A 22,890-nucleotide genomic window follows, 5' to 3' on the forward strand; every position below is an offset into this window, starting at 1 on the left:
ATTGGCTGCTTTCTGCACACCCCCCCACTGGGGGTTGAGCCCACAACCAGAGCACATACCTTTGACTGGAGTTGAACCTGGGATCCTTCAATCCACAGGCCCAATGCTCTACCTACTGAGCCAAACCAGCCAGGGCCATTATATACTCTCTCAACTGGTTTTCCTAAAACTTGATAGTATATCATTTTTGGATAATACTGTAAACTGATTATACGAAAGCTTTTTCTCATGCTTGATAGGCAGCGTTTTAATTGGTTATGATGAAAACCTCAGAATGTCTCAGTGCATGAGCTGGGAGCATGTTAATCTCGCTGGCTCAGCTGACTAACTTATAAAGTGAGTGCAAAATAGTTCGTCTCAAAATGCCCTTTAGATCCATTATTCTCCCATGCGTTCCCTTACACTTGGAATATTGCTTTCCATCCTCCCCGCTCTGGTTTCTGTAATTTGTCATGTGACTCAAGCTCCGTCCTTCTGAGAGAAGGCTAGAGAATGGGTGACCACTGATGCCATGTACATTTCTCCTTTCACTGCAATTTGTGATTATTTTACTTTTGCTCCGTTATTTACTGAATTTTAGAATTTCCTGTATTATAGAAATATGGAGTCACAATATGGAGACTGTGCCAATACAGTCTGTGAAGACATTGCATAAGAGTTAATAAATCGATAGAGTCAACACTAGTTAGTCCATTGCTCTAAAAAAAAAAATGAGTCTCACCAGATATTAGTGGAATCATAGATTTCCGCATCTGTTCTAAAGCAGAATACATGTTTTAGTTGTATGTCCAGAGAGCACAGAGGCCAAAGCATGTTTTGTTTTTTGAATTCAGTAGCCAATTGCATCCGCATCTCATCTTATATTGCTCAGCTTAAATATGTTGACTGGCTCTCCAGCAACCTTTGAAGTTACTGTAAATAAAATGGTATTTACTAAGAAGGGAGAAGGTGAAAGGGATCTTTGGAACATGAATGTAGGTGAAAGTTTGATTTTCTACTTCCCCTGTTGGTATAAATGAAAAAAAAAAGAAAAAAAAGAAAGAAATGTGTAGGACTTGATTTCAGGAACTTTTCCAAGGGAATGGTCTTAGTTAAATGAAAAATAAATGTTATTTATATGTGTAACATATGTTTACTGTTGACTACATTACTAATCTATTGATCATCGTAATTTTAGAGTCTCATTATTTGTCATTAACATTTTCTGCTACAAAATGCAAGATATTGTGTGTAGCAAAAAATTGTATCTTTTAAAAACATATAGAAATTATAAAGAATAAAAATTAAGAATCTTTCCATGGCCGAATAATTAGCATAAAAATGTATACCGTACTTTCATGTTAATGACATATGCATAAATAGAAATTTTAGGTCTAATTATCTATACTTTGAAGCTAGGAAGAATTAAAACATGGTGTTTTACAAAATTATCATTTATGAGTCCAAATATATTTAATGACTTCAGTTGAATTTTTTACATGCTACATCATTTTAAATTTTAAAAATTATTTTAGGAATACCTTCTCAAGGCTTAATAATGTTTTCTCATGAGAAGAAGAAAATAAGACTATTTACTGTAAAATGTGTTAGTTATTAAAAAATATAGCTATATTGTGAGTTAAAGTAAAAATTTCTAAGAAACCAAATTTAGTACCCAAAAGCATTTTTTGTAATTGTCTTAGTATTCTTACCATTGCTTAAATAGTGACAGTAAAGATTTCCCCGCTTTGTTTTTTGTAATGTTTTAAACAATACTGTAAACATACATTTTTTTCATGCTCTGAGATTGCACAACTGCTAATGATTCCCAAGTCTCAGGGCTGTCACGTGGTGTGATTTCAGCTCTTATCCCCAGGCTGGTCTTTGCTTCAGTTTGCATTGCACAATTTCTCTATTAGATTTTTTTCAGAATATTTATTACTACCAGCCCTTCCACCTTCCCTTTACTCACTCCTTCCTTCCCTCCAGGATTTGCCTTGAAATTATCACCTCTTTATTATTATCTCAAGGCAGATGATCAAAATGACATTTTACCAAGTTGGAGACTCAGGTTAATACACTACATTACTAATCTATTGATCATCGTAATTTTAGAGTCTCGTTATTTTTTGTCATTAACATTTTCTGCTACAAAATGCAAGATATTGTGTGTTGCAAAAAATTGTATCTTTTAAAAACATAATAGAAATTATAAAGAATAAAAATTAAGAATCTTGAGAGACGTAGGTAACTACCTGTCTTACCCCGCAGTAACGTTCATCTGATGGATTGCTCAGATTTTTATAATTTCTTCGTCTCCATTTCACTTTGTTCTTAGAAAAACCTTTGGGAACATGTTTTAACCAAGTCTCAAGTACAAGGAAGAGTTTGCAGGAGGGACTCAGTTTGAGCATGGGATGGGTGGCTGCAAATAACTGGTGTCCTGGAGTGACACACACACTATATATTGTCCTTTCCCCATTAGATTGTCCAGATCCCCTTCTGTGGGGAAATTGACTGCGAAGACTGGATCAAGAAGACCACGGCCAGGTAAATGCAATGAACAGATAAGACGTGGGAGGCGAGGCCGGGAAAAAGAAGAGGCTCGCACAGCTTAAATGAATGGAATTCTCATCTGTTTGGATTTCAGGGATCAGGACCTTGAACCTGGCGCTCCATCCATGGGAGCCAAAAGCCTTTGCATTCCCTTCAAACCGCTCCGTGAGCTGCAGCCTGAAGCCAGATGCGTCTGCGGCAAGAACCCTGCCAAGTACTACACCCTGTTTGGGCGGAGTTACTGAGGACAGAGCCACGGCCTACCTCCAACCCTCTGCACTTTTAAAAAAATTGCTACTACTATCTTCCCAGATACAGAGTTTTATGATTTTTTTAAAAAAATAAAACTTCAAAAAGGAGTTCACAAGATAAACACCTATTCTTACGTCTCAAGTTAACAGTGGGGAGAAAAAAAAGACTATTCTGTAAACCACCCCAGTAATAAACATCATGAATTCATTCGTTTTATGTATTTGTTCGTTTCTGAAGTATTGGAGTTAACGTACTATAAGGCCATTCCTATTCTCTATCCCTCTTGAGATGAAAATAACCTCTATTCGTAGGAATTTCCTGAAGCTCCCAATGAGAACTAACTGCAGAAAAGCTCAAAGTTGGCTGCTTCAAAGGAATTCATTATTTAAAGGAACCCCACAGTAAGTAAGCATGTGAAGGGCAGGAGTCTTTTACCCTAAATCTACATGTGATGGGGGAGAGACTTTTCCCTTTAAATTGAGATTCAGCTAAGATATCCAAACATCTGAGAAGTGGCAGTGCTTTTTCAGGGGATGCAGAAGCCTGAGGCCAAACACGGTCCTTTGGGAAAGGGTCACTGTTTTGCTTGCAGGTGACAGCCATTTAAGATACATGGCTGGCACTCATAGGCGTGAGTGTGTGCCTCTTCTTTCATTGCAGTAAAAACAAAACAAAACCATAGGCCAGGTATCTTTGCTGGAATTGGACAGCAGCACATTGAGGAGGAGACAGATCATTAACAAAGATGTCACAAAACCTGTTGATGCATTGGCAGAGGAGTGAAGTGGGCAGGGTTCCCTGGCATGGGTGGGCCTCGTTCAATCAGTTGAAGGACTGAGCAGACCCTCCGAATCCCTCCTGCTGATGGCCTTCTATAAGGGAGAGGCTTGGAGCCTTGACACCAGCAGCAGAAAACACTCCATAAAACAGCGCAGAGAAGGCATTTGCCTGGAGAATCTGGGGTGTCTCTCCCTCTTCCTTCCTCTGAAAGCAATAACGATGTATTTAAAAAATAAAAGAAACTCCTGCTGAGTGAGGGAGCTCCTTACCTCCTTCAGCTGTTCACTCGAGCTTCTCAGTAGATTCTTCCCTGACCACTTTATTTAAAGTTACAGCTCCACCTCTATGCCAACACGCTATCCTCTGCTTCATTTGTCTCCCATCTTATTACCATCTGACATTCAATACATGTTATGACTTATTTTGCTAATGATCTGTCTCCCCACTAGACTGGAAGCTTTCATAAAGGCACTGGTTTTTGTCTTACTCATGGCTATCTTCCCCGGAGCCTATAACTGTGTGTGACCTGTAGGGACTCAGTAAATATTGGTTGCATGAATGGATGAATGAGATAGTCTGGGTGCAACTTGATACGCAGCCTGATTGTATTACAAGTCTGCAGATGAAGTGGAGGTGATGTATGAGATGCTAAGGAAATGATTAGGGCTACATCTGAGTTGTGAGGATTTAGGCATAATTGAATGTATTAGAGTTTTCCAGGTAAACAGAACCAAGGCGTATAAATAGAGATTATACAGAATTGCAGTTATGGAGGCCGAGGAGTCCTGAGATCTGCAGCGTGAGTCAGCAAACAGGAAACTCAGGAGAGTCTATGGAATAGTTTCGGTCTGAGGGCCACTGGCTTGAGACCCAGGAAGGGCTAATGTTTCAGCTCAAGCCCTACATCTCAGTCAGCAGGAGGAACCCAGAGGGTCTGTCTCTTCAGGCCTTCAACTGATTAGATGAGGCCCACCCACACTGGTGGGCAATCTGCTTTATCCAGTCTTTGGACTCAAATGCTAATCTCATCCAAACACCCTCACAGGAAATTAGAGCAATGTTTAATCAAATGTCTGGGCACCTGGCAGTCCAGTGAAATTGACACATAAAGTTAACCGCAGAATTTAAACTCAGAAAACACTGGGAAGACTCATTTCTTTAAAAAATTGACTGTAGGCAGGCTGCTGGAAACAATAGAGGCCGCTATTTATTTTATTTTTGTAAGGAAAGCCCCATTTTTAGTTGCTTTTAAATATATATATTTTATTGATTTTTTACAGAGAGGAGAAGAGAGCTAGAAACATCGATCAGCTGCCTCCTGCACACCCCCACCTGGGGATGTGCCCGCAACCAAGGTACATGGCCCCCCGACTGGAATCGAACCTGGGACCTTTCAGTCCGCAGGCCAACGCTCTATCCACTGAGCCAAACCGGTTTCGGCAGAGGCCGCTATTGTTTTACGAATTTAGGACCCAGCAAACCTTCGAGTGTGAGTGACAGGTGATAAGATTAAAAACAAAAAAGATTTCCTTGTCTCAGTGAAGTCGTCATAATTTGGCTTTCTTCCTGAAATGACTGGGGTCATGTCTGTAGCTCCTCCAGCTTAAAGTGTTTTATCTTCCCTGACCATGAGGGTTTATTTTTTTATTTTTGGGGTCTTATTTGGGAGAATAAATGTGGAAGCAGGTGCTTGTGTATTCTTCATCAGCATTCAGGCAGCGGAAAACTCCCCCTGGCTTCACGTTTAGGTTTCACTTACGGGAGCTGTGATCCAGAGTGTCCCCTGACCCAGGCGGTGGACAGCACTCAAAGCTTTGCACACCAGGTGGACAGGATCGGACGGCCTTTGTCAACCGACTTGTGTCCCCCTTTCCTGTGTGTGTGGAAGCTGGGAGGGCTGGAGCCACTGGTGAGCCACGGTGTGACTTCTGACTTCTGGGACGAAACACACAAACAAACAAATTCCTCCAGTCCGCATCCGTATCTGAACCAGAGTCCCAGCTCACATGACATCTCCCGCTTAATTGCCCTTTACACTGCTTTATGGCTTTATGGCAGCCTATAAAGGGTGATTTCTAAGTCTGACAAGCGCGCTGAACGGCTGAAGGGGAGAGTTTTCCAGGAGCTGTAATCTCAGGATCTGTGGCTGCTCCCTTCGGAGCGCAGCCTTCTTCCCCGGGAGAGGAAGAGGGAACGGCCCGCCAGCTGGAGGGAGCCATGGGCCGATACTCCGGGAGGACCTTCCGCCTGGTCTTCATGTGTGTGGTGAGCATCATTCTGTTCGTGATGGAACTGGCGATCGCCCACGTCGGCAACTCCCTGTCCTTGGCCTCAGACGCCTTCGCCGTGCTCTCCCACCTCCTGTCCATGGTCATCGGCCTGTTCGGCCTGCGGGCCAGCACCATCACCTACCACCCGAAGAGCACCTTCGGCTTCCTGCGGGCCGACGTGGTGGGGGCCTTCGGCAACTCCATCTTCGCCGTGGCGCTCATGTTCAGCATCCTGGTGGAGGCCATCAAGAGGTACATCAGCCCCCAGAAGACGGAGGAGGCGCTGCTGGTGCTGGCTGCCGGGATCATCGGGCTGTTCTTCAACGTGCTCAACTATGTCATCCTGGACTGCTGCTACTGCTCAGCAGGCCGGCCCCCGGAGGACTGGGCCACAGGTAAACATTGCAGGTGGGCGGGCAGGTTCCTGGTGGATGCATTCCCCGGGGGAGACCTACTCCGATGGGGTCATGGAGGGGCCTCTTGTCCCCATCATTTTTGCCAAAGAGTCACCTCCAGGCTGAAGTCTCCTGTGAGCAGGGTGGCAGCAGGCCACTGCCATCATGAGGGTCTGCTTTTGCTTTTGGTGCTTTCGCTTTCAGGGACAGAAAAAAGGGTGCAGGCAGGTAGAGAGAGAGAGAGTGGGGAGGTGCTCGCTGCAGCCACGGAGGGAGCGATGAGAAGGAAGGTGGACGTGGCATTGAGAACAGTCTCCTTTAATGACTTACTTCTGTTTACCCAGATACGGCCTGGCTCTGTTTGGATTTAAATTAGTGTCCCCATAAAGTGTGTTTAGAAAGTCCTGGACTCAATAGCCAGCTCAGGTAGAGAAAAGCGTGGAACAGTTGGCTAGCATGGTACACTCAGAACTAGATTCAAGGAACGTTAAGTAACAAGGAGAGGGAAAAGAAGGAGAAGACCTAGTAAACTTAGTTCCTTTTTGGATGGCACGATCTGTACGTATTTCTAAAGCTATGCTGTTTGAGAGGAAGGAGAACAGAGCGGGTTCCAAACTTACAGGATCATCGGTCAAAAAGTGGGATTTTAAATCCTGTAAGAGCACAATAAACCTAAAACAATCCACAAGATAAGTTATCAGCTACAACCATGTGTTTACTGCCATGAGGGGATGTTCTTTTAGAAAATATACAAAAGCTCTGGCAGAAGAGAAAATCCCAGTGCTTTTAAAAGGAGGCCTATGGCCGAAACCGGTTTGGCTCAGTGGATAGAGCGTCGGCCTGCGGACTAAAGGGTCCCAGGTTCGATTCCGGTCCAGGGCATGTACCTTGGTTGCGGGCACATCCCCAGTAGGGAGTGCATAGGAGGCAGCTGATATATGTTTCTCTCTAATCGATGTTTCTAACTCTCTATCCCTCTCCCTTCCTCTCTATAAAAAATCAATAAAATATATTTTTAAAATAAGAAAAAAGAAATAAATAAAAGGAGACCTATGGCGTGAACAGACCAGGTTCAAGACACGGCTCTACCACAAGGCAGTGGTCCAGTTTCATTGCCAATGTAGGTGCCCACCGGTCGTGTGGGGGGGTCATAGGAGTAATGAGATTCCAAGGCGTTAACACTTAATAGGCACTTGATAAAGAATAACAATTGTTTTTCAAAAAATCAAACAATGCAAGCCTTTGATTAGGTGATAATCCAGTACTGTTGGGTTTTAATGGCTCATCTGGATTTTAAGAAATTTTAGTATTTTCCTTAATGGGTGCTGGTCAGTTTTCTCTCATGAGCCGGGGCATTAACTCACCTTGGGAACCTGAGTCCATGTTTGCATTTTAAACTGTATTCCTCCTGTCTTTGCTGCTACTGTAAGTCACGTCGGCTGGGTCCAGTCCTTTTCCTATTTCTGTCTAAAATTTCCCACTGGTGGAATGCATGTTTTGAGAACACCTATATTATGTGTTAAGTATAAAAGGGAACAAACAAGAAACTAGAGTCTATATCTTTATTCACACTAAGGAATCCGTCAGGGCCTGTCTTTTAAAAAAGACAATAATTAGGTAATGTGAGACCCTATGCCTTGTTTACATTAGTCGTAGAAAGAATTACTACTTGAGGTTCCACATCATAAAATTCACATATTTCATACACACACACACACACACACACACACACACTGAGTGGCCAGATTATTACAATCTCTGAACGCATACTAATCTGGCCACTTAGTGTATATCCTATACAATAAAAGGCTAATATGTAAGTTGTCCCCTCAACCAGGAATTCGACCATCAGGGAGGCAGGCCAACCGCCCATGTCCCAACACCCTGGCCAGGCTGGCCGGATCCCACCCATGTACAAATTCATGCACCAGGCCTCTCATATATGTTGATGCTATACAGTATTCTACTTTAAATAACTAAGTGCACCCTGCCCGTTTGGCTCAGTGGATGGCCTATGGACTGAAGGGTCCTGGGTTCGATTCCAGTCAAGGACACATGCCTGGGTTGTGGGCTCTCGGGTTCGTGCAGAAGGCAACTGATCAATGATTGTCATCATTGATGTTTCTATCTCTCTCACTCTCTCCTTCCTCTCTGAAATCAATAAAAATATATTAAAAAAAATAAAATACCTAAGTGCAATAAGAACTACACACATCTAGCTAGTGCTTTAAGGTTCATGTTCATTTTGGCAGCCTTTGGTATTGTTGAATTTTTCTATTAGGTATCTTAAGAGTATTTAAACCCCGCTGAGTAATTTTAGGATAGCTAGTTAGCTTCTTAGCATTTATTTATGTCTCAAGGTATTTATCACTTTTACCAAAATGTACATTTTTAAATATATCTATTTTATTGATGTTTTACAGAGAGGAAGGGAGAGGGATAGAGAGTTAGAAACATCATTGAGAATGAAACATCGATCAGCTGCCTCCTGCATATTCCCCACTGGGGATGTGCCTGCAACCAAGGTATATGCCCTTGACTGGAATCAAACCTAGGACCTTTCAGTCTGCAGGCCGATGCTCTATCCACTGAGCCAAACTGGTTAGGGCCAAAACATACATTTAAAAAAATATTATTTTAACCACTAAAGAAGCTTATAGTAAAGAGTAAACATTTAGGTTAGATGGATCTCAAAAACTGAAATTAACCCAATTCCAATTGTCTTCTATCCCAAGAAGAAATGTAATTAATTCATACATATTGATTTCTACTCAAAGGTTTCAAATAGGAGGGGAAAATGATTGTTGGCTTCAAAAGACTTAACGTAAATTTAGGATAAAGAACTTCTATAGAAGTTCTTTAGAAGTTCTATAGAAGTTCTATAGAAGTCTAGAATCTTGGCTTGAAACATTGGTGAAATGCCTCTCAAATAGAGCACTGTGGTTCTCCTGATTTAATGATCAGAGTCAGGTAATCATCATTTCTGTGAAACCCGTGGCCACGGAGAGTCTGTGACTTAGCAAGCCTTCTGCCTTCCCTGTTTCTGTGGACGTGGACCGTGTATTTGTCCTGCCTTGTCTGTCTGGTGTAGGAGTTGGTGACACTGGTTATCTTTCATGTTTGTGGTCCTAGAAAAGTAAAAAATAAGACCACCAACTTTGAGTTAAATATTTACAACACAGACTGTACACTGACTGGCCAGATTATTATGATCTCTGAACACATAATAATCTGGCCACTCTGTGTGTGTGTGTGTGTGTGTGTGTGTGTGTGTTCTCTCTCTCTCTCACACACACACACACACACACACAGTGGCCAGATTATTATTATTATTTTTTTTTTGTGTGTGTGTGTGTGTGTGTGTATATACACACACATTTATATATAATTACAGTATATATTAGAGGCCTGGTGCATGAATTCATGCATGGTGGGGTCTGGCCAGGGGGAGGGGACATGGGCAGTTGGCCAGCCTGCCTGCTGGTCAAACTCCTGGCCGAGGGGACAGTTTGCATATTAGCCTTTTATTCTATAGGATATTAGGGGTGTCGAACTCAATCAGAGAAGGGGCCAAAATCTAAAATCCAGCCTAAATCGCCGGCCGAATGGTTTACTGAACAGTCATAAACTGTCATTGTGATGGAAATGTAGCAGAGTGCAGTGATGACAGCATGGTGCGGACCACATTGCAAGGCCTGGCGGGACGGATTTGGCCCTCGGGCCTTGTGTTTGACACATGTGGGATAGACACTGATATAATAATCTGGCCACTCAGTGTATATACATTCGAGACTTTAAACATCCCTGGGACTCATGGAATAAAATAATTGGAGAATCAGACAGACCAGCCAAACATTTTTAAAAACACCTGGGAGAGCCCAGCCAGTGGGGTTCAGTGGTTGAAGATTGACGATTTGATTCCTGGTCAGCAACCATGCCAAGGTTGTGGGTTTGCTCCCTAGTAGGGGGTGTGCAGGAGGCAGCCAATCAATGATTCTCTCTCATCATTGATGTTTCTATCTCTCTCCCTCTCCCTTTCTGAAACCGATAAAAACATATTAAAAAAAAAAAAAAAAAAAAAAAGAAAAGAACAGCAGGGAGAAAAGAATGTCTACAAGATTTGCCTGAGATGAGAGAGCCTGAGGTTTTGGCTTAACATCCAGTCAGTGTGAGTTCATCCTGGACACACAGAAATGATGGCGAAGCAGGAGCTTGGGGCTAACGGGAAGGAAACATAAAAAAAAGCAAACATTGCAAGCATGAAAGAAAAAAAACAAACAAAACAGATTTACAGTCCAACATGCGGGTGACTGTGTGTGTTGTGTTTGGGGAGGGAAGGCGGGGACCAGCATTCCTAGGATTCAGATCCTGGAAAGGAGGTGGCCCAGTATTTTCTCTCCCTGGGCTGAAGGACTGGAGTTGCTTGAAGTTTGTGCTTTTCTCCTCCTTGTTTACTTTACTTGGATTTCCTGTTGTTGTTTTTTTATGTTTGTGTTTTATTTTGGATAATTTTCCAGGCTTGGGCTTTATTTAAAATGTCACTGGGAGCCAGGACCGGTTTGGCTCAGTGGATAGAGCGTCGGCCTGCGGACTGAAAGGTCCTGGGTTCGATTCCGGGCAAGGGCATGTACCTTGGTTGCGGGCACATCCCCAGTAGTGGGTGTGCAAGAGGCAGCTGATCGATGATTCTCTCTCATCGATGTTTCTAACTCTCTATCCCTCTCTCTTCCTCTTTGTGAAAAATCAATAAAATATATTTTAAAAATAATAATAAATAAAAAAATAAAATGTCACGGGGAGATCTCTCTGTTAATTGTACCTGAACAGACACCTTGCTGTGCCTTGGCTTTTATTTTAAAACAAAAGTATGTGTGCAGTTCTGTAGGGGATAGCTCATTTGTCGAATTTATAAATGACAGATGGACAGCGGAAATATCTGCTTATTTTATTATGTATGTATGTATGTATGTATTTTTACAAAATGCCTTTCCTCCGATTTCATTTAAGTTACTTTTGTTTTGACTCCAAATCTTTTTTTTCTTTATTAAGGTATTACCTATGTGTCCTTATTCCCTCACAGCCCCCCCACCCGCACCCTCTCGCTCACGCCCTCACCCCCCTGGTGTCTGTGTCCATTGGTTAAGCTTATATGCAAGCATACAAGTCCTTTGGTTGATCTCTCCCCGTTCCCCCCACCCTCCCCTACCTTCCCTTTCAGGTTTGATGGTCTGACTGATGCTTCTCTGTTTCTGGATCTGTTTTTGTTCATCAGTTTATGTTGTTCATTATATTCCACAAATGAGTGAGATCATGTGATATTTTCTTTCTCTGACTGGCTTATTTCGCTTGCCATAATGCTCTCCAGGCTCATCCATGCTGTTGCCTTCTCTCTCTCCATGTCTGGTAAACACAGCACATTCTTTATCCAGGAGTAGCATTTACCACTCTCTTGCCTGCTACATAGTTTGTAAATTTCCATGATATTCTAGGCTTGAAATTAAAAAAAATATATATGTACATGATTTTATTGATATAGGAGGGAGAGAAACATCGATGTGAGAGAGAAACATTGACTGGCAGCCTCCTGCACCATGCCCTTTATTGGGAATCGAGCCAGCAACCGGGCCATGTGCCCTGACCGGAATCAAGCCAGTGACCCTTCTGTGCGTGGGATGATGCTCAATCCACTGAGCCACACCGGCCAGAGCAGGGCTCCACATCTACTGGTGACACCTTCCCTGAGCTGCTTAGGCCCGTGAGTCCTGTTTCCTAAAGAGGTTCCTGGTCACTCTTCTCCTTGTCAGGGCCTGAGGGGCAGCCTTGGCCGGTTTCCCAGCTGAAGCTGTTAGGAATGTTGGACGCTTGTTGGGGGGTGCTTGTCGGGGGCGCCTCTAGATGCTGTCTTTCCACAGCTGGGCATCGTGGACCTTGAGCAGCACATCATCCCGCATCAACCTTCCAGTTGGAAGCTGGGAGACGTTTCCAGTGCTTGCCCCCTGGGCGTCCGCCTCTCGGGAAGGCTCAGCGGCCTTGTTGACGTTGAAAGGGTTAACCCCGTTCCTAAGGCTGTTTCCTTCCATCTCCATCGCTTGGAGGGCTGGCGTTTCTGGTGGACTTTTCCCCTTTTCGCCATTGTTTTCTGGGTCAGACATTTGTTTGCCAACGTGGATGCTGCTGCTGTGATCGCAGTGGGAGGGGGGATGAAGTCAGTGTGTCGAGGCCTGCCAGCAGCAGCTGGTGTCCAAACACATCTTGTCAGTCTCACCTCTCCCAGCTGGACCGTCTCCCTGGAAAAGCATCTCCAGCGAAAGCGAAGGTCGGACCATCGGATGCTCTCCTTGACCACCCTCAGCGTGGCTCCTTCTGCCTGCCCCTTCTAGAGCCCAAACTCTGCTTCTTGTCCTGTTCCCATGGGACATAGGCATGCCCCTTTACCCACACTAGTTGTTGTTGTTGTTGTTGTTGTTTATATTTTTATTGATTTCGGAGAGGAAGATAGAAATATCAATGATGAGAGAGAATCACTGATTGGCTGCCTCCTGCACGCCCCTTACTGGAGATCGAGCCCGAAAACCCGGGCATACGCCCTTGATCGGAACCAAACCTGGGACCCTTCAGACTGCAGGCTGATGCTCTGTCCACTGAGCCACACCGGCCAGATCCTGGCTCTCATCTTGGAAACATTTGCACAGTCTGCCCTCCAGCTTCACTTCAGGTCACTTCCCAGACGGACACGCTCGCTGCTCCTCAAGGCCCCTAACATCTCACTGCCTGGGCATCAGCCTCACACCCAGGATCACGTCCTTACTCCGGCCTGAGCCAACGGGGCTCCACGGGTCTGTCCCCAGGTCCGGCTCCTTGAGTCTCCCCTCCACCCGCAGTTCTGTGAGCCGAAGGAACAGAGGACCTGCTGTCCACATACCCAGCGTACAGTGGCCGGACAGACATGGGAGCTGCCACTGTCCCCAGAAGCTTGTATTTTGGAGTATTCACAGCTTTAAGGGGGTGATTTTCATACTCCCTGGATCTGACTTCCTGTGATGGTGGTGGAGCATGGCGGGGGTGGGGGGTAGGACGGTGGTGTCCATTCTGATCTCAGGCAGCTGCAACTTGCCTTCCTGTCTTGGATAATGTGTCTGTATCCCAGCCCCTGGTCTGATCAGCTCTGATTTACTCTAATCTCCTCTTTAAGAATATTTCCTTGCCCTAACCGGTTTGGCTCAGTGGATAGAGATTCGGCCTGTGGACTGAAGGGTCCCAGGTTCAATTCCGGTCAAGGGCATGTACCTTGGTTGTAGGCACAACCCCAGTAGGGGGTGTGCAGGAGGCAGCTGATCGATGTTTCTTTCTCATCGATGTTTCTAACTCTCTATCCCTCTCCCTTCCTCTCTGTAAAACATCAATAAAATATATTTAAAACAAAAAGAATATTTCCTGGGTTGCAGGTTTGATCCCCAGCCCCAGTTGGAGGGAATACGGTTGGCAACCAGTCAATGTGTCTCTCCACATTGATGTTTCTCTCTCCCTCTCCCTCCCTCCCACTATCTCTAAAAACACAATGGGAAAAAAAAATTCCATAGATGAGAATTAACAACAAAATAATAATTAGATATCTGAACATCTCCTTCCCTTTTCCTCCCTCCCTTTCTCCCCCTCTTCCTTTTTCTCTTTTTCCCTTCCTCCTTTTCTCCCTTGCTCCCTCCCGTCATTCCTTTCTGTCTTGCATCCGCCTCCCCTCTGAAAAACTAACTCTTCCTCCAGCTCCATCTGTTGCTTCTGACTGCAAACTATTCTCCCTCTCCTCATTTCTTTGCACAGTTAAGACTGAAGCATATAGTAAAACTCAGTCTTAAAAACTCGCACTTATAGAGGCCTGTTAAAACAGCCCTCTCTCACAGGAATCAGTTTGGCTCAGTGGATAGAAGGTCGGCCTGCGGACTGGAAGGTCCTGGGTTCGATTCCAGTCAAGGGCATGTACCTTGGTTGCGGGCACATCCCCAGTAGGGGGTGTGCAAGAGGCAGCTGGTCAATGTTTCTCTCTCATCGATGTTTCTAGCTCTCTATCCTTCTCCCTTCCTCTCTGTAAAAAATCATTAAAATATATTTTAAAAATAATAAAATAAAATAAATCCTTTCCCTTTAAAACAACAACAACATAAAAGCCCTCTCTCTGTAACAACCCCATTCTTCTGAAGGGAGTCCAGGAGAATTGCTTGCTATGATCTGCCAAGGTCAAAATACTGCCCGGCTCACCCTGAGATAGGTATACGGCTTAGGTGTTTCCCAAGGTAGCGATCAGACCCATGTGCCAGAAAAGGTATCCAAAGATATAATAGAAGAATTTATTCTGAACTGAAGGGAGATGAAAATCTGCCCATCAAAAGGGAAAAGGGATGTGGAGCGGTCGATGCATACATTCTAGAAGTTTCTGGGGCTTTAAAACCCACAGCTTGTGCCCATGCCCTGGTGGTAACCGGAAGCCTCAATCTCCATGTGTTACTTTGGCCTCTGGCTTCTCACCTTTATCTTCTCAAGGTTCCTGCCAACTCACCAGTGTGCCAGAGCTTCAGGGACTCATAAACAGCACAGGGTGGGGCAGAAGTGGGTGGACAGCAGTGAGTATGGAGAAGAATGCAAAAATTAATAACTAATAAGGATACAAGAATAGCCGAAACCGGTTTGGCTCAGTGGTAGAGCGTCGGTCTGCGGACTGAAAGGTCCCAGGTTCGATTCTGGTCAAGGGCATGTACATTGGTTGCGGGCACATCCACGGTGGGGGTGTGCAGGAGGCAGCTGGTCGATGTTTCTCTCTCATCGACTTTTCTAGTTCTCTATCTCTCTCCCTCCCTCTCTGTAAAAAGTCAATAAAATATATTAAAAAAAAAAAAAAACAAGAATAAACTCCAGGTTTCACATGCTCACAACTGCAAACCTCCCTTGCTCCACCCTGAACTCTTTTCTTACTCTCTGGCGTTTGGAAGCCATGGATAGGTAAGATCTAGATGCCAGCTGAACATAAAATGCCAGCTTTATGACAGGTACTGAAGGCTGTAGCCTAGAGCTTTTTTTTTTTTATGATCTCTTAAAAATATATATATTTTAATCTATTTCAAAGAGAGAGAGGAAGGGAGAGGGCGAGAGAGATAGAAATATCAATGAGGAGAGAGAATCATGAATCGGCTGCCTCCTGCATGCCCCACGCTGGGGATCAAGCCCGCAACCCGGGCCTGTGCCCTGACTGGGAATCAAACTATGACCTCTTGGTTCACAGGTCGATGCTCAACCACTGAGCCACACCAGCCGGGCAGCAAAGAACTTTTCAATAGTCCCTCCCAGAATTAAATTCATCCAGTCCCAGGCCTCCCTCCCTGCACAGGGCCCAGCTGCCCATCTGGGTGCCCTCATGGACACACACACCACGAGTTCAGGGCACTGTGGCAAGCACATCTGGGAAAAAAGAAAGCCTAGAACAGTGGTCGGCAAACTCATTAGTCCACGGAGCCAAATATCAACAGTACAACAATTGAAATTTCTTTTCAGAGCCCAGTTTTTAAAACTTAAACAACTTCTAACGCCACTTCTTCAAAATAGACTCGCCCAGGCCGTGGCATTTTGTGGAAGAGCCACACTCAAGGGGTCAAAGAGCCGCAGGTGGCTCGAGAGCCGCAGTTTGCTGCCACGGGCCTAGAAGAATTGCACTCCATTCTCTCTCCCAGGCTCACTGACCTGAGCTGTTACCCTGCCTCTCAGTTGTCAGGGAAGTGACAGCAAGAGGCCAGGCTGGTTGCTCCTGTAGAGGTGCCTGAGGAGAAATAAATGGGAGCTTGCAGAGCCAAGTGGAGGGTCTTCTTCACATTCACACAAAACTGACCTGGGTCCAAGCCGGTTTGGCTTAGTGGATGGAGCTTCAGCCTGGGGATTGAAGGGTTCCGGATTTGATTCCAGTCAAGGGCAGAAACCTGGATTTCGGCCTTGATCCCCAGTAGGGGGCGTGCAGGAGGCAGCCGATCCATGATTCTCTCTCATCATTGATGTTTCTCTCTCCCTCTCCATTCCTCTCTAAAATCAATAAAAAAATATATATATATTTTTAAAAGTTACGTGATACTGATGTCAGAAGACTCGTGGAAATGGAACTGGCATACATTTTTTTACATAAAGGGGAAAAAATAAAATTGTCTTTATTTGCAGATGATATGATTATTTGCCTTAAAAATACCAGGAAATTTATGAAACAACAATACCAAGTGTATTTAGCACCCTAGCCAGTTTTGCTCAGTGGGTGGAGCGTTCCAGGTTGGATTACAGTCAAGGGCTTGATCGATCCCCTTTAGGGAGGGCATGCAGGAGGCAGCCAATCAATGAATCCCTCTCATCATTGATGCTTCTATCTCTCATTCTCCCTTCCTCTTTGAAATCAATAAAAATATATTTATTTTAAAAAGTGAATTTAGCAAAGTCAGAAGGTTAATATTAAAAATCAATTAGGCCCTGACCGGTCTGGCTCAGTAGATAGAGCATCGGCCTGCGGACTGAAGGGTCCCAGATTCGATTCCGGTCAAGGGCATGTACCTTGATTACGGGCACATCCCCAGTGGGGGGTGTGCAGGAGGCAACTGATGGATGTTGCTCTCATAGATGTTTCTAACTATCCCTCTCCCTTCCTCTCTATAAAAAATAAATAAAACATATTAAAAAAAATCAATTAGATTCTTATACACTAGCAATAAGTACCTGGAAAATAAAGTGAAAATACTAATTGCATGCATTTTTTATAGAAGTTTGTACAATGTTCATGTAGTAATTTGACCCACTACCCATACCAATAATACTCTTTGACTTAGTATTTCTAGGAATTTATACTCCAAAAAGTGAAATGATATATACACAAGGATATACATATACTATAGATTCTTTATTATCTAATCACAATAATGACCACAATGATGAAAAAGTACAAGTGGATTAAAATGAAAAGGAAATATCCACCTGTGGACATGAGGGCTGCTTAAATAAACTGTAAATCTCTACTACCACATAGCAAGAGCAGTGGGAAAGAAGGAGGCAATCCTATGAGGGTTTTGTAATTACGAGGATAACAGTGCCTTTTATCTGTCTGTTTGTTATTCCTCACCTGAGGATATTTTTCCATTGATTTTTAGGGATAGGGGAAGAGAGAGGGAAAGCAGAGAGAAACATCAATGGGAGAGAAATGCATTGATTGATTGCCTCCTGCATGTGCCCTGAACAGGGGTGAGGCTGGGGAAGAGCCTGTAGTCAAACTGAGACCCTCTGGTCCACAGGCCAACGCTCTATCCATTGAGCCAAACCAGCTAGGGAACTCCTGACTTTAAGAATGGCCCACAGCTCTAGCCAGTTTGGCTCTGGATAAAGCATCAGTCTGCAGAATGAAGTTAGGTTAAAGATGCCCAGGTTAAGGGCTTGGTCCCCAGGAGGGGGTGCTTGCAGGAGGCAGCCGATCCATGATTCTCTCTCATAATTGATGCTTCTGTCTCTCTCCTTCTCCCTTCCTCTCTGAAATCAATAAAAACATATTAATAATAAAAGTCAGCAGCAAGGCCTTGGGCACAGCATGGAAGACACAGCTCCCTCCTGTGGTCCCCCAGCCACTGGGTTTCCAGTTCCCTCAAAGTCCTCCTGGGGCCATGACGTCCTTCCTGTTATCTGCTCAGATTCCTTTCTGCTGACCTCAGGCTTTTCTTGCTGTTGTGAATGACGAAGAGGAAGAAGTGCCAATGGCAGGGGCTGCTTGAGCCTCCCAGTCATGCCATGCCCCTAAGGCTTCCTCTCTCCTTTGGCTGTCCTGCTAGCTGTCCTGTGGCATGTGTCCTGCTAGCTGTCCTCTGCATGTGTGGGAGGTTTCTTAGTGGGAGGACAGTGAGAGGCAGAAAGGGGGAAGTGGGCGGTGTCCGGTTCACCTCTTCCTGTATGAGATCAGTGTGCCACCTGGGACTCCTCGGTAATTCTCTGACACATGTGCTGTCATAACACTAGCCCGCTAATGATAATGGGGGGACCTCTGGACCTCTGCCCTTCCCTTCTCCCGCCCAGCACCTTCGTTTTCTTCCTGTTGGCTTTTTTTTTCTTCCTTTTTTTAAATAAGCAGCTAGCATGTACTGAGTGCCTCTTATGTGCCAGTTGCTGTTATAATCACTTTACCACTATTAACCCATTTGATCCTATTACTTATTCTCTCTCTGTCCCTTTTTTTTTTTTTTTTCAGTGAAGACTAATACACACACACACACACACACACACATTTATTTATTTATTTATTTATCTATCTATCTATTTATTTATTTATTTATTTATTTTTTACAGAGAGGAAGGGAGAGGAATAGAGAGAAACACTGATGGGAGAGAAACAATCAGCTGCCTCTTGCACACCTCCTACTGGGGATGTGCCCGCAACCAAGGTACATGCCCTTGACTAGAAGAGAAACATCAATTAGCTGCCTCTTGCCCACCTCTTACTGGGAATGTGCCCGCAACTAAGGTGCATGCCCTTGACCGGAATCGAACCTGGAACCTTTCAGTCCGCAGGCCGATGCTCTATCCACTGAGCCAAACCAGTTAGGGCAAGACTAAAACTATAGCTCAATTGGGTTCCAGCACAGCTGTGAGGTGGCCCGGGGGCCAGGCCCCTCTAGGGCTCTGCTCCTGGCCGGCCTGGTTTGCATTGTGCAGGTAGGCTCTGAGCTGTGCCAGTCTGCTCCGGTCTGCTCCCAGGAGACCTCTCTAGCCGTGTTTCAGCTCAGCAAGGAAGAGAGTCTTCACTCCTCTGTAGAAAGAGAAAATATACTCCCAGAGGCAGAGAGTGGAGCTGCTTTTATGGACAAAAGTCCATGCTCTTGCTCCCTGATTGGTTAGTCGCCATGTAAATGAGGACTCCAAATTCTTGCAGTTTGATTGGTCTAAAAGGCAATGTCCTGATTGGTCAGATTAGAGCTGCTCTGATTGGTTGAAGCTGCGGAAATCAGATTGGAAGGGGAAAGCCTCAGTCCTATTGTTTGAAATAGGATTTCCAGAACTTTTTCATAAGGGGCTGGCTTCTCCTTGAAGTACAGTTTGCATGAATGGCTGGTTGGCTCTGTTATTTTTCACACTTCCTTATTTTGTTCAATGTTTGTCTCACCCTCTTTAGAGTGTAAAATCCATGAGGGCAGGGTTTTTATCTGTTTGGTTCATCTCTGCTCCTAGATATTTACTGCCTTTTAATAGCAGTGAAAACTGGCTCAGATTCTTCAGGGTCTTGGACCAGACTACACAGCTCCAAAATGTTCATCTCCTTTTAAATTATTGATCATTTTAATACTGATTTTTAGAGAATGCTCTACATGGCCAATTTTCTCAGGGCTATTTTCTTTGAGGTGGGGTAGAGGGATGCTTAGAAGGCCCCCTGATTGGAGACTTAACTGGTAAAAGGTGAGGCCCTCCGATCAAGGCTGGTTTAGCACCGAGAGCATTAAAAAGTAAGACTCTGCCCTAGCTGGTTTGGCTCAGTGGCTAGAGTAGGGGTATCGAACTCAATCAGAGAAGGGGCCAAAATCTAAAATCCAGCCTAAATCGCAGGCCGAATGGTTTACTGAACAGTCATAAACTGTCATTGTGATGGAAATGCAGCGGAGTGCAGTGATGACAGCGCGGTGCGGGTCACATTGCAAGGCCTGGCGGGACGGATTTGGCCCGCAGGCCTTGTGTTTGACACATGTGGGCTAGAGTGTCGACCTGCGAACTAAAGGGTCCCAGGTTCGATTCCAATCTGGGGCACATGCCTGGATTGTGAGCTTGATCTCCAGCTGGGAGCGTGCAGGAGGCAGCCGATCAATGATTCTCTCTCACCATTGATGTTTCTATCGCTCTCTCTTCCTTCCCCTCTGAAATCAATAAAAATATATTTTAAAAAAACACACACACACAACAAAACAAACAAAAACAAGACTGTGCTTTCTAAGGCTGAGGCCGTGAGTGGGGCTAGAATCAGAACGTCCTGCCAATGCATTCTGTGCTTTCTTCATTTCCAAGCCCAAATGCAATGTGTTTTTGCAGGAACAGCTCAGGTGCAGGGGTTGGGGATCGGGGAGAGAGAACAGAAATCGCCAGACATCACCTTCAGATCAGATTGGAAGGGGAAAGCCTCAGTCCTTTTGTTTGAAATAGGATTTCCAAGCAGCCTTTTGTCTGTTTGCTTCACTGCCGTAGCCTCTCCGAAGGCTCCTTTCCCGGGTCCCCCACAGTCCCGGGGTGGGACAGTCTGAGTTAGGATAACTTTTACTTGGAACAGATCCTTTTGTCAACACCAAAGACTCTGTTTGGACTAAACCTTCGTGGAGGTCAGTCGATTGACCTGTGATGGCAGGTCGCGCTGTGAGGGACATGTGGGGTGAGCGGAACGTTCCCTCTGGCAGAGAATGGCACAGGCACTTAGCCTGCCCTGCCCTGGCTTCTCTGGTGGCCCAGGGCCCTGAGCCTTCCATGGAGGCCTTGGGTTCAGGGTGCTGGGTGGCAGAGCCATGCTTACAAAAGTGACGGGTGCCGTCCCCCAGGGCTGTCTGTAGTTCACCTGGGAGAGGCGGCCTCGTGAATGAATATCCTAAAGAGGGGTGAGGCCTCCCTCAGTGGGTTTGGCTCAGTGAATAGAGCGACGCCGTCGCCTGTAGACCGAAGGGTCCTGGGTTTGATTCCGGTCAAGGGCATATGCCCAGGTTGTGGGCTCGATCCCCAGTAGGGGGTGTGCAGGAGGCAGCCGACCCATGATTCTCTCTCATTATGGATGCTTCTATCTCTCCCTCTCCCTTCCTCTCTGACATCTATATCTATCTATATATCTCTGTCTATTTATTTATCTATATCTATATCTATATCTATATCTGTATCTGTATCTGTATCTATATCTATATCTATATCTATATCTAATGAAAGAGTAATATCCTAATTAGACAAGATGTCCCTCCGGATGTCATTCTGGATGCCTTCCTGATAAGGTCAGGGCCGGAAGGAAGCTAGCCTATGTCCCCTGGTGCCTGCAGGTGGCCAGAGGGAAGCCAGCCCGGGTCCCAGGTGCCTGCCAGCGGCTAGAAGGGGGAAGCCCGGGTCCTGTGTGCCAGAGGGAAGCTGGTGCTGGCAGCCAGGGGAAGGAAGGCCTACTCTTGCATGAATTTTCATGCATTGGGCCTTTAATGTGTGTATATATATATATATATATATATATATATATATGAAGAGGGGTGAGGGGGAATGTGCCCTCTATGAGGGCTGTGAGCCATCAGAGGATAAAATAGCTATACCCCAGGTGGGCATGGGGTGGGAGTGATGCCTGAGGGATCAGATCAAACCTCACCCAACAGGAAGCGCCCTGGATGGCAGGGCTGGCCAGCTGGGTGCCCCGGCCTTCCCCTGTTAATGAGGAATCCTGGTGTCTGGGCACGTAGGCCCAGGCAGCCACATCCAAGGACATGCATCACACCCAGCAGCCCCGGCCCTTATCAATGAGGGTCAACAGTCAGGCTTCTTTAGTGCTGGAAAGCGCCTGGAGGAGCCAGTGGGTGGTTGGGTGCATCCAGGACTGGGGGTCTGGGGGGGAAGTGACATCCAGGCACGCCCCCTCTTCTCTGCAGCTCCCAGAGGGACAGACATCGGCCTGTGGCAGCAGAAGGACAGACATCGGCCTGTGGCAGCCGGCCAGGGGACAGGAGGGAGGGAGGGGGAGAGGGGGAGAGGCCAGCCACCGCCGAGGCGGCATGCGGGCTCTGTAGATACGGCCGCCACCGCCCGGCCCCCTCCTTTAGACTCTGGCCGCAGCGGCCAGGGACCCGCCTTATAAAGCGCCGGGCGCAGGGCAGGGCGGCGGGGAGCCGGGGCTGTGCGGGCTCCTCCTCGGGGTCCCGGGGCAGGAGGAGGCGGGGGCACCACCATGGGCCGCTATTCCGGCAAGACGTGCCGCCTGCTGTGCATGCTGGCGCTCACCGCCGTGTTCTTCGTGGCCGAGCTGGTGTCGGGCTACCTGGGCAACTCGATCGCGCTCATCTCGGACTCGTTCAACATGCTGTCGGACCTGATCTCGCTGTGCGTGGGGCTGGGCACCGGCCAGCTGGCGCGGCGGGCGCGGCGGGGGCCGCGGGCCACGTTCGGCTACGCGCGCGCCGAGGCGGTGGGCGCGCTGAGCAACGCGGTGTTCCTGGCGGCGCTGTGCTTCACCATCGCCGTGGAGGCGGCGCTGCGCCTGGCGCGGCCCGAGCGCATCGACGACCCGGCGCTGGTGCTGGTGGTGGGCGCCCTGGGGCTGGCGGTCAACCTGGTGGGGCTGCTGGTCTTCCAGGACTGCGGCGCCTGGCTCGCCTGCTGCCGCCGCCCCCCGACGCCGCCGCCTCCAAACCCGCCGCCGATCCGGGCCCAGGGCGCCTGGGGGGCCCCCCCGGGAGCGGCCATCGGGGTCCCCGGCCCGGACGCCGGCGTCACCGCGGAGAAGGGGGCGACCGTGTTCGCCAACGTAGCAGGTGCCTTTCGGGTGCAGCCTCTTTGGGCTTGTCCTCCCCGTCGGCCCCCCCCCCTCCATCACGTGGTCCCCTCCTTCTTTCTCTCTCTCTCTCTCTCTCTCTCTCGCCTCTCTCTCTCCTCTCTCTCTCTCTCCTCTCTCT

General features: G+C 46.5%; 2 protein-coding genes across 6 annotated transcripts in view; both read left to right on the plus strand.

Moving 5' to 3' along the window:
- EPRS1 (glutamyl-prolyl-tRNA synthetase 1) overlaps window positions 1-2,994 on the plus strand; it is a 41,903-nt gene extending 38,909 nt beyond the window's left edge. For all 4 annotated transcript variants that reach the window (XM_045587114.1, XM_045587115.1, XM_036453582.2 and 1 more), the window contains 2 exons: window positions 2,465-2,529; window positions 2,630-2,994. In XM_045587114.1, the coding sequence (XP_045443070.1) occupies window positions 2,465-2,529; window positions 2,630-2,780 (216 nt within the window). In that variant the 3' untranslated portion in view covers window positions 2,781-2,994. The remainder of the gene's footprint in view (window positions 1-2,464; window positions 2,530-2,629) is intronic.
- Window positions 2,995-5,680: 2,686 nt separating this feature from the next.
- The window catches only part of SLC30A10 (solute carrier family 30 member 10), a 22,084-nt gene continuing 4,874 nt past the window's right edge, over window positions 5,681-22,890 (plus strand). The window contains exon 1 of one of the 2 annotated variants that reach the window (XM_036453589.2): window positions 5,681-6,232. In XM_036453589.2, the coding sequence (XP_036309482.1) occupies window positions 5,785-6,232 (448 nt within the window). In that variant the 5' untranslated portion in view covers window positions 5,681-5,784. Of the gene's footprint in view, window positions 6,233-22,121; window positions 22,750-22,890 lie in introns of those variants that run through there. The other variant, XM_036453588.2, reaches the window with a different exon arrangement.

Source organism: Pipistrellus kuhlii, unplaced genomic scaffold (assembly GCF_014108245.1).
Source record: "Pipistrellus kuhlii isolate mPipKuh1 unplaced genomic scaffold, mPipKuh1.p scaffold_m20_p_25, whole genome shotgun sequence".
NCBI lineage: Eukaryota > Metazoa > Chordata > Mammalia > Chiroptera > Vespertilionidae > Pipistrellus > Pipistrellus kuhlii.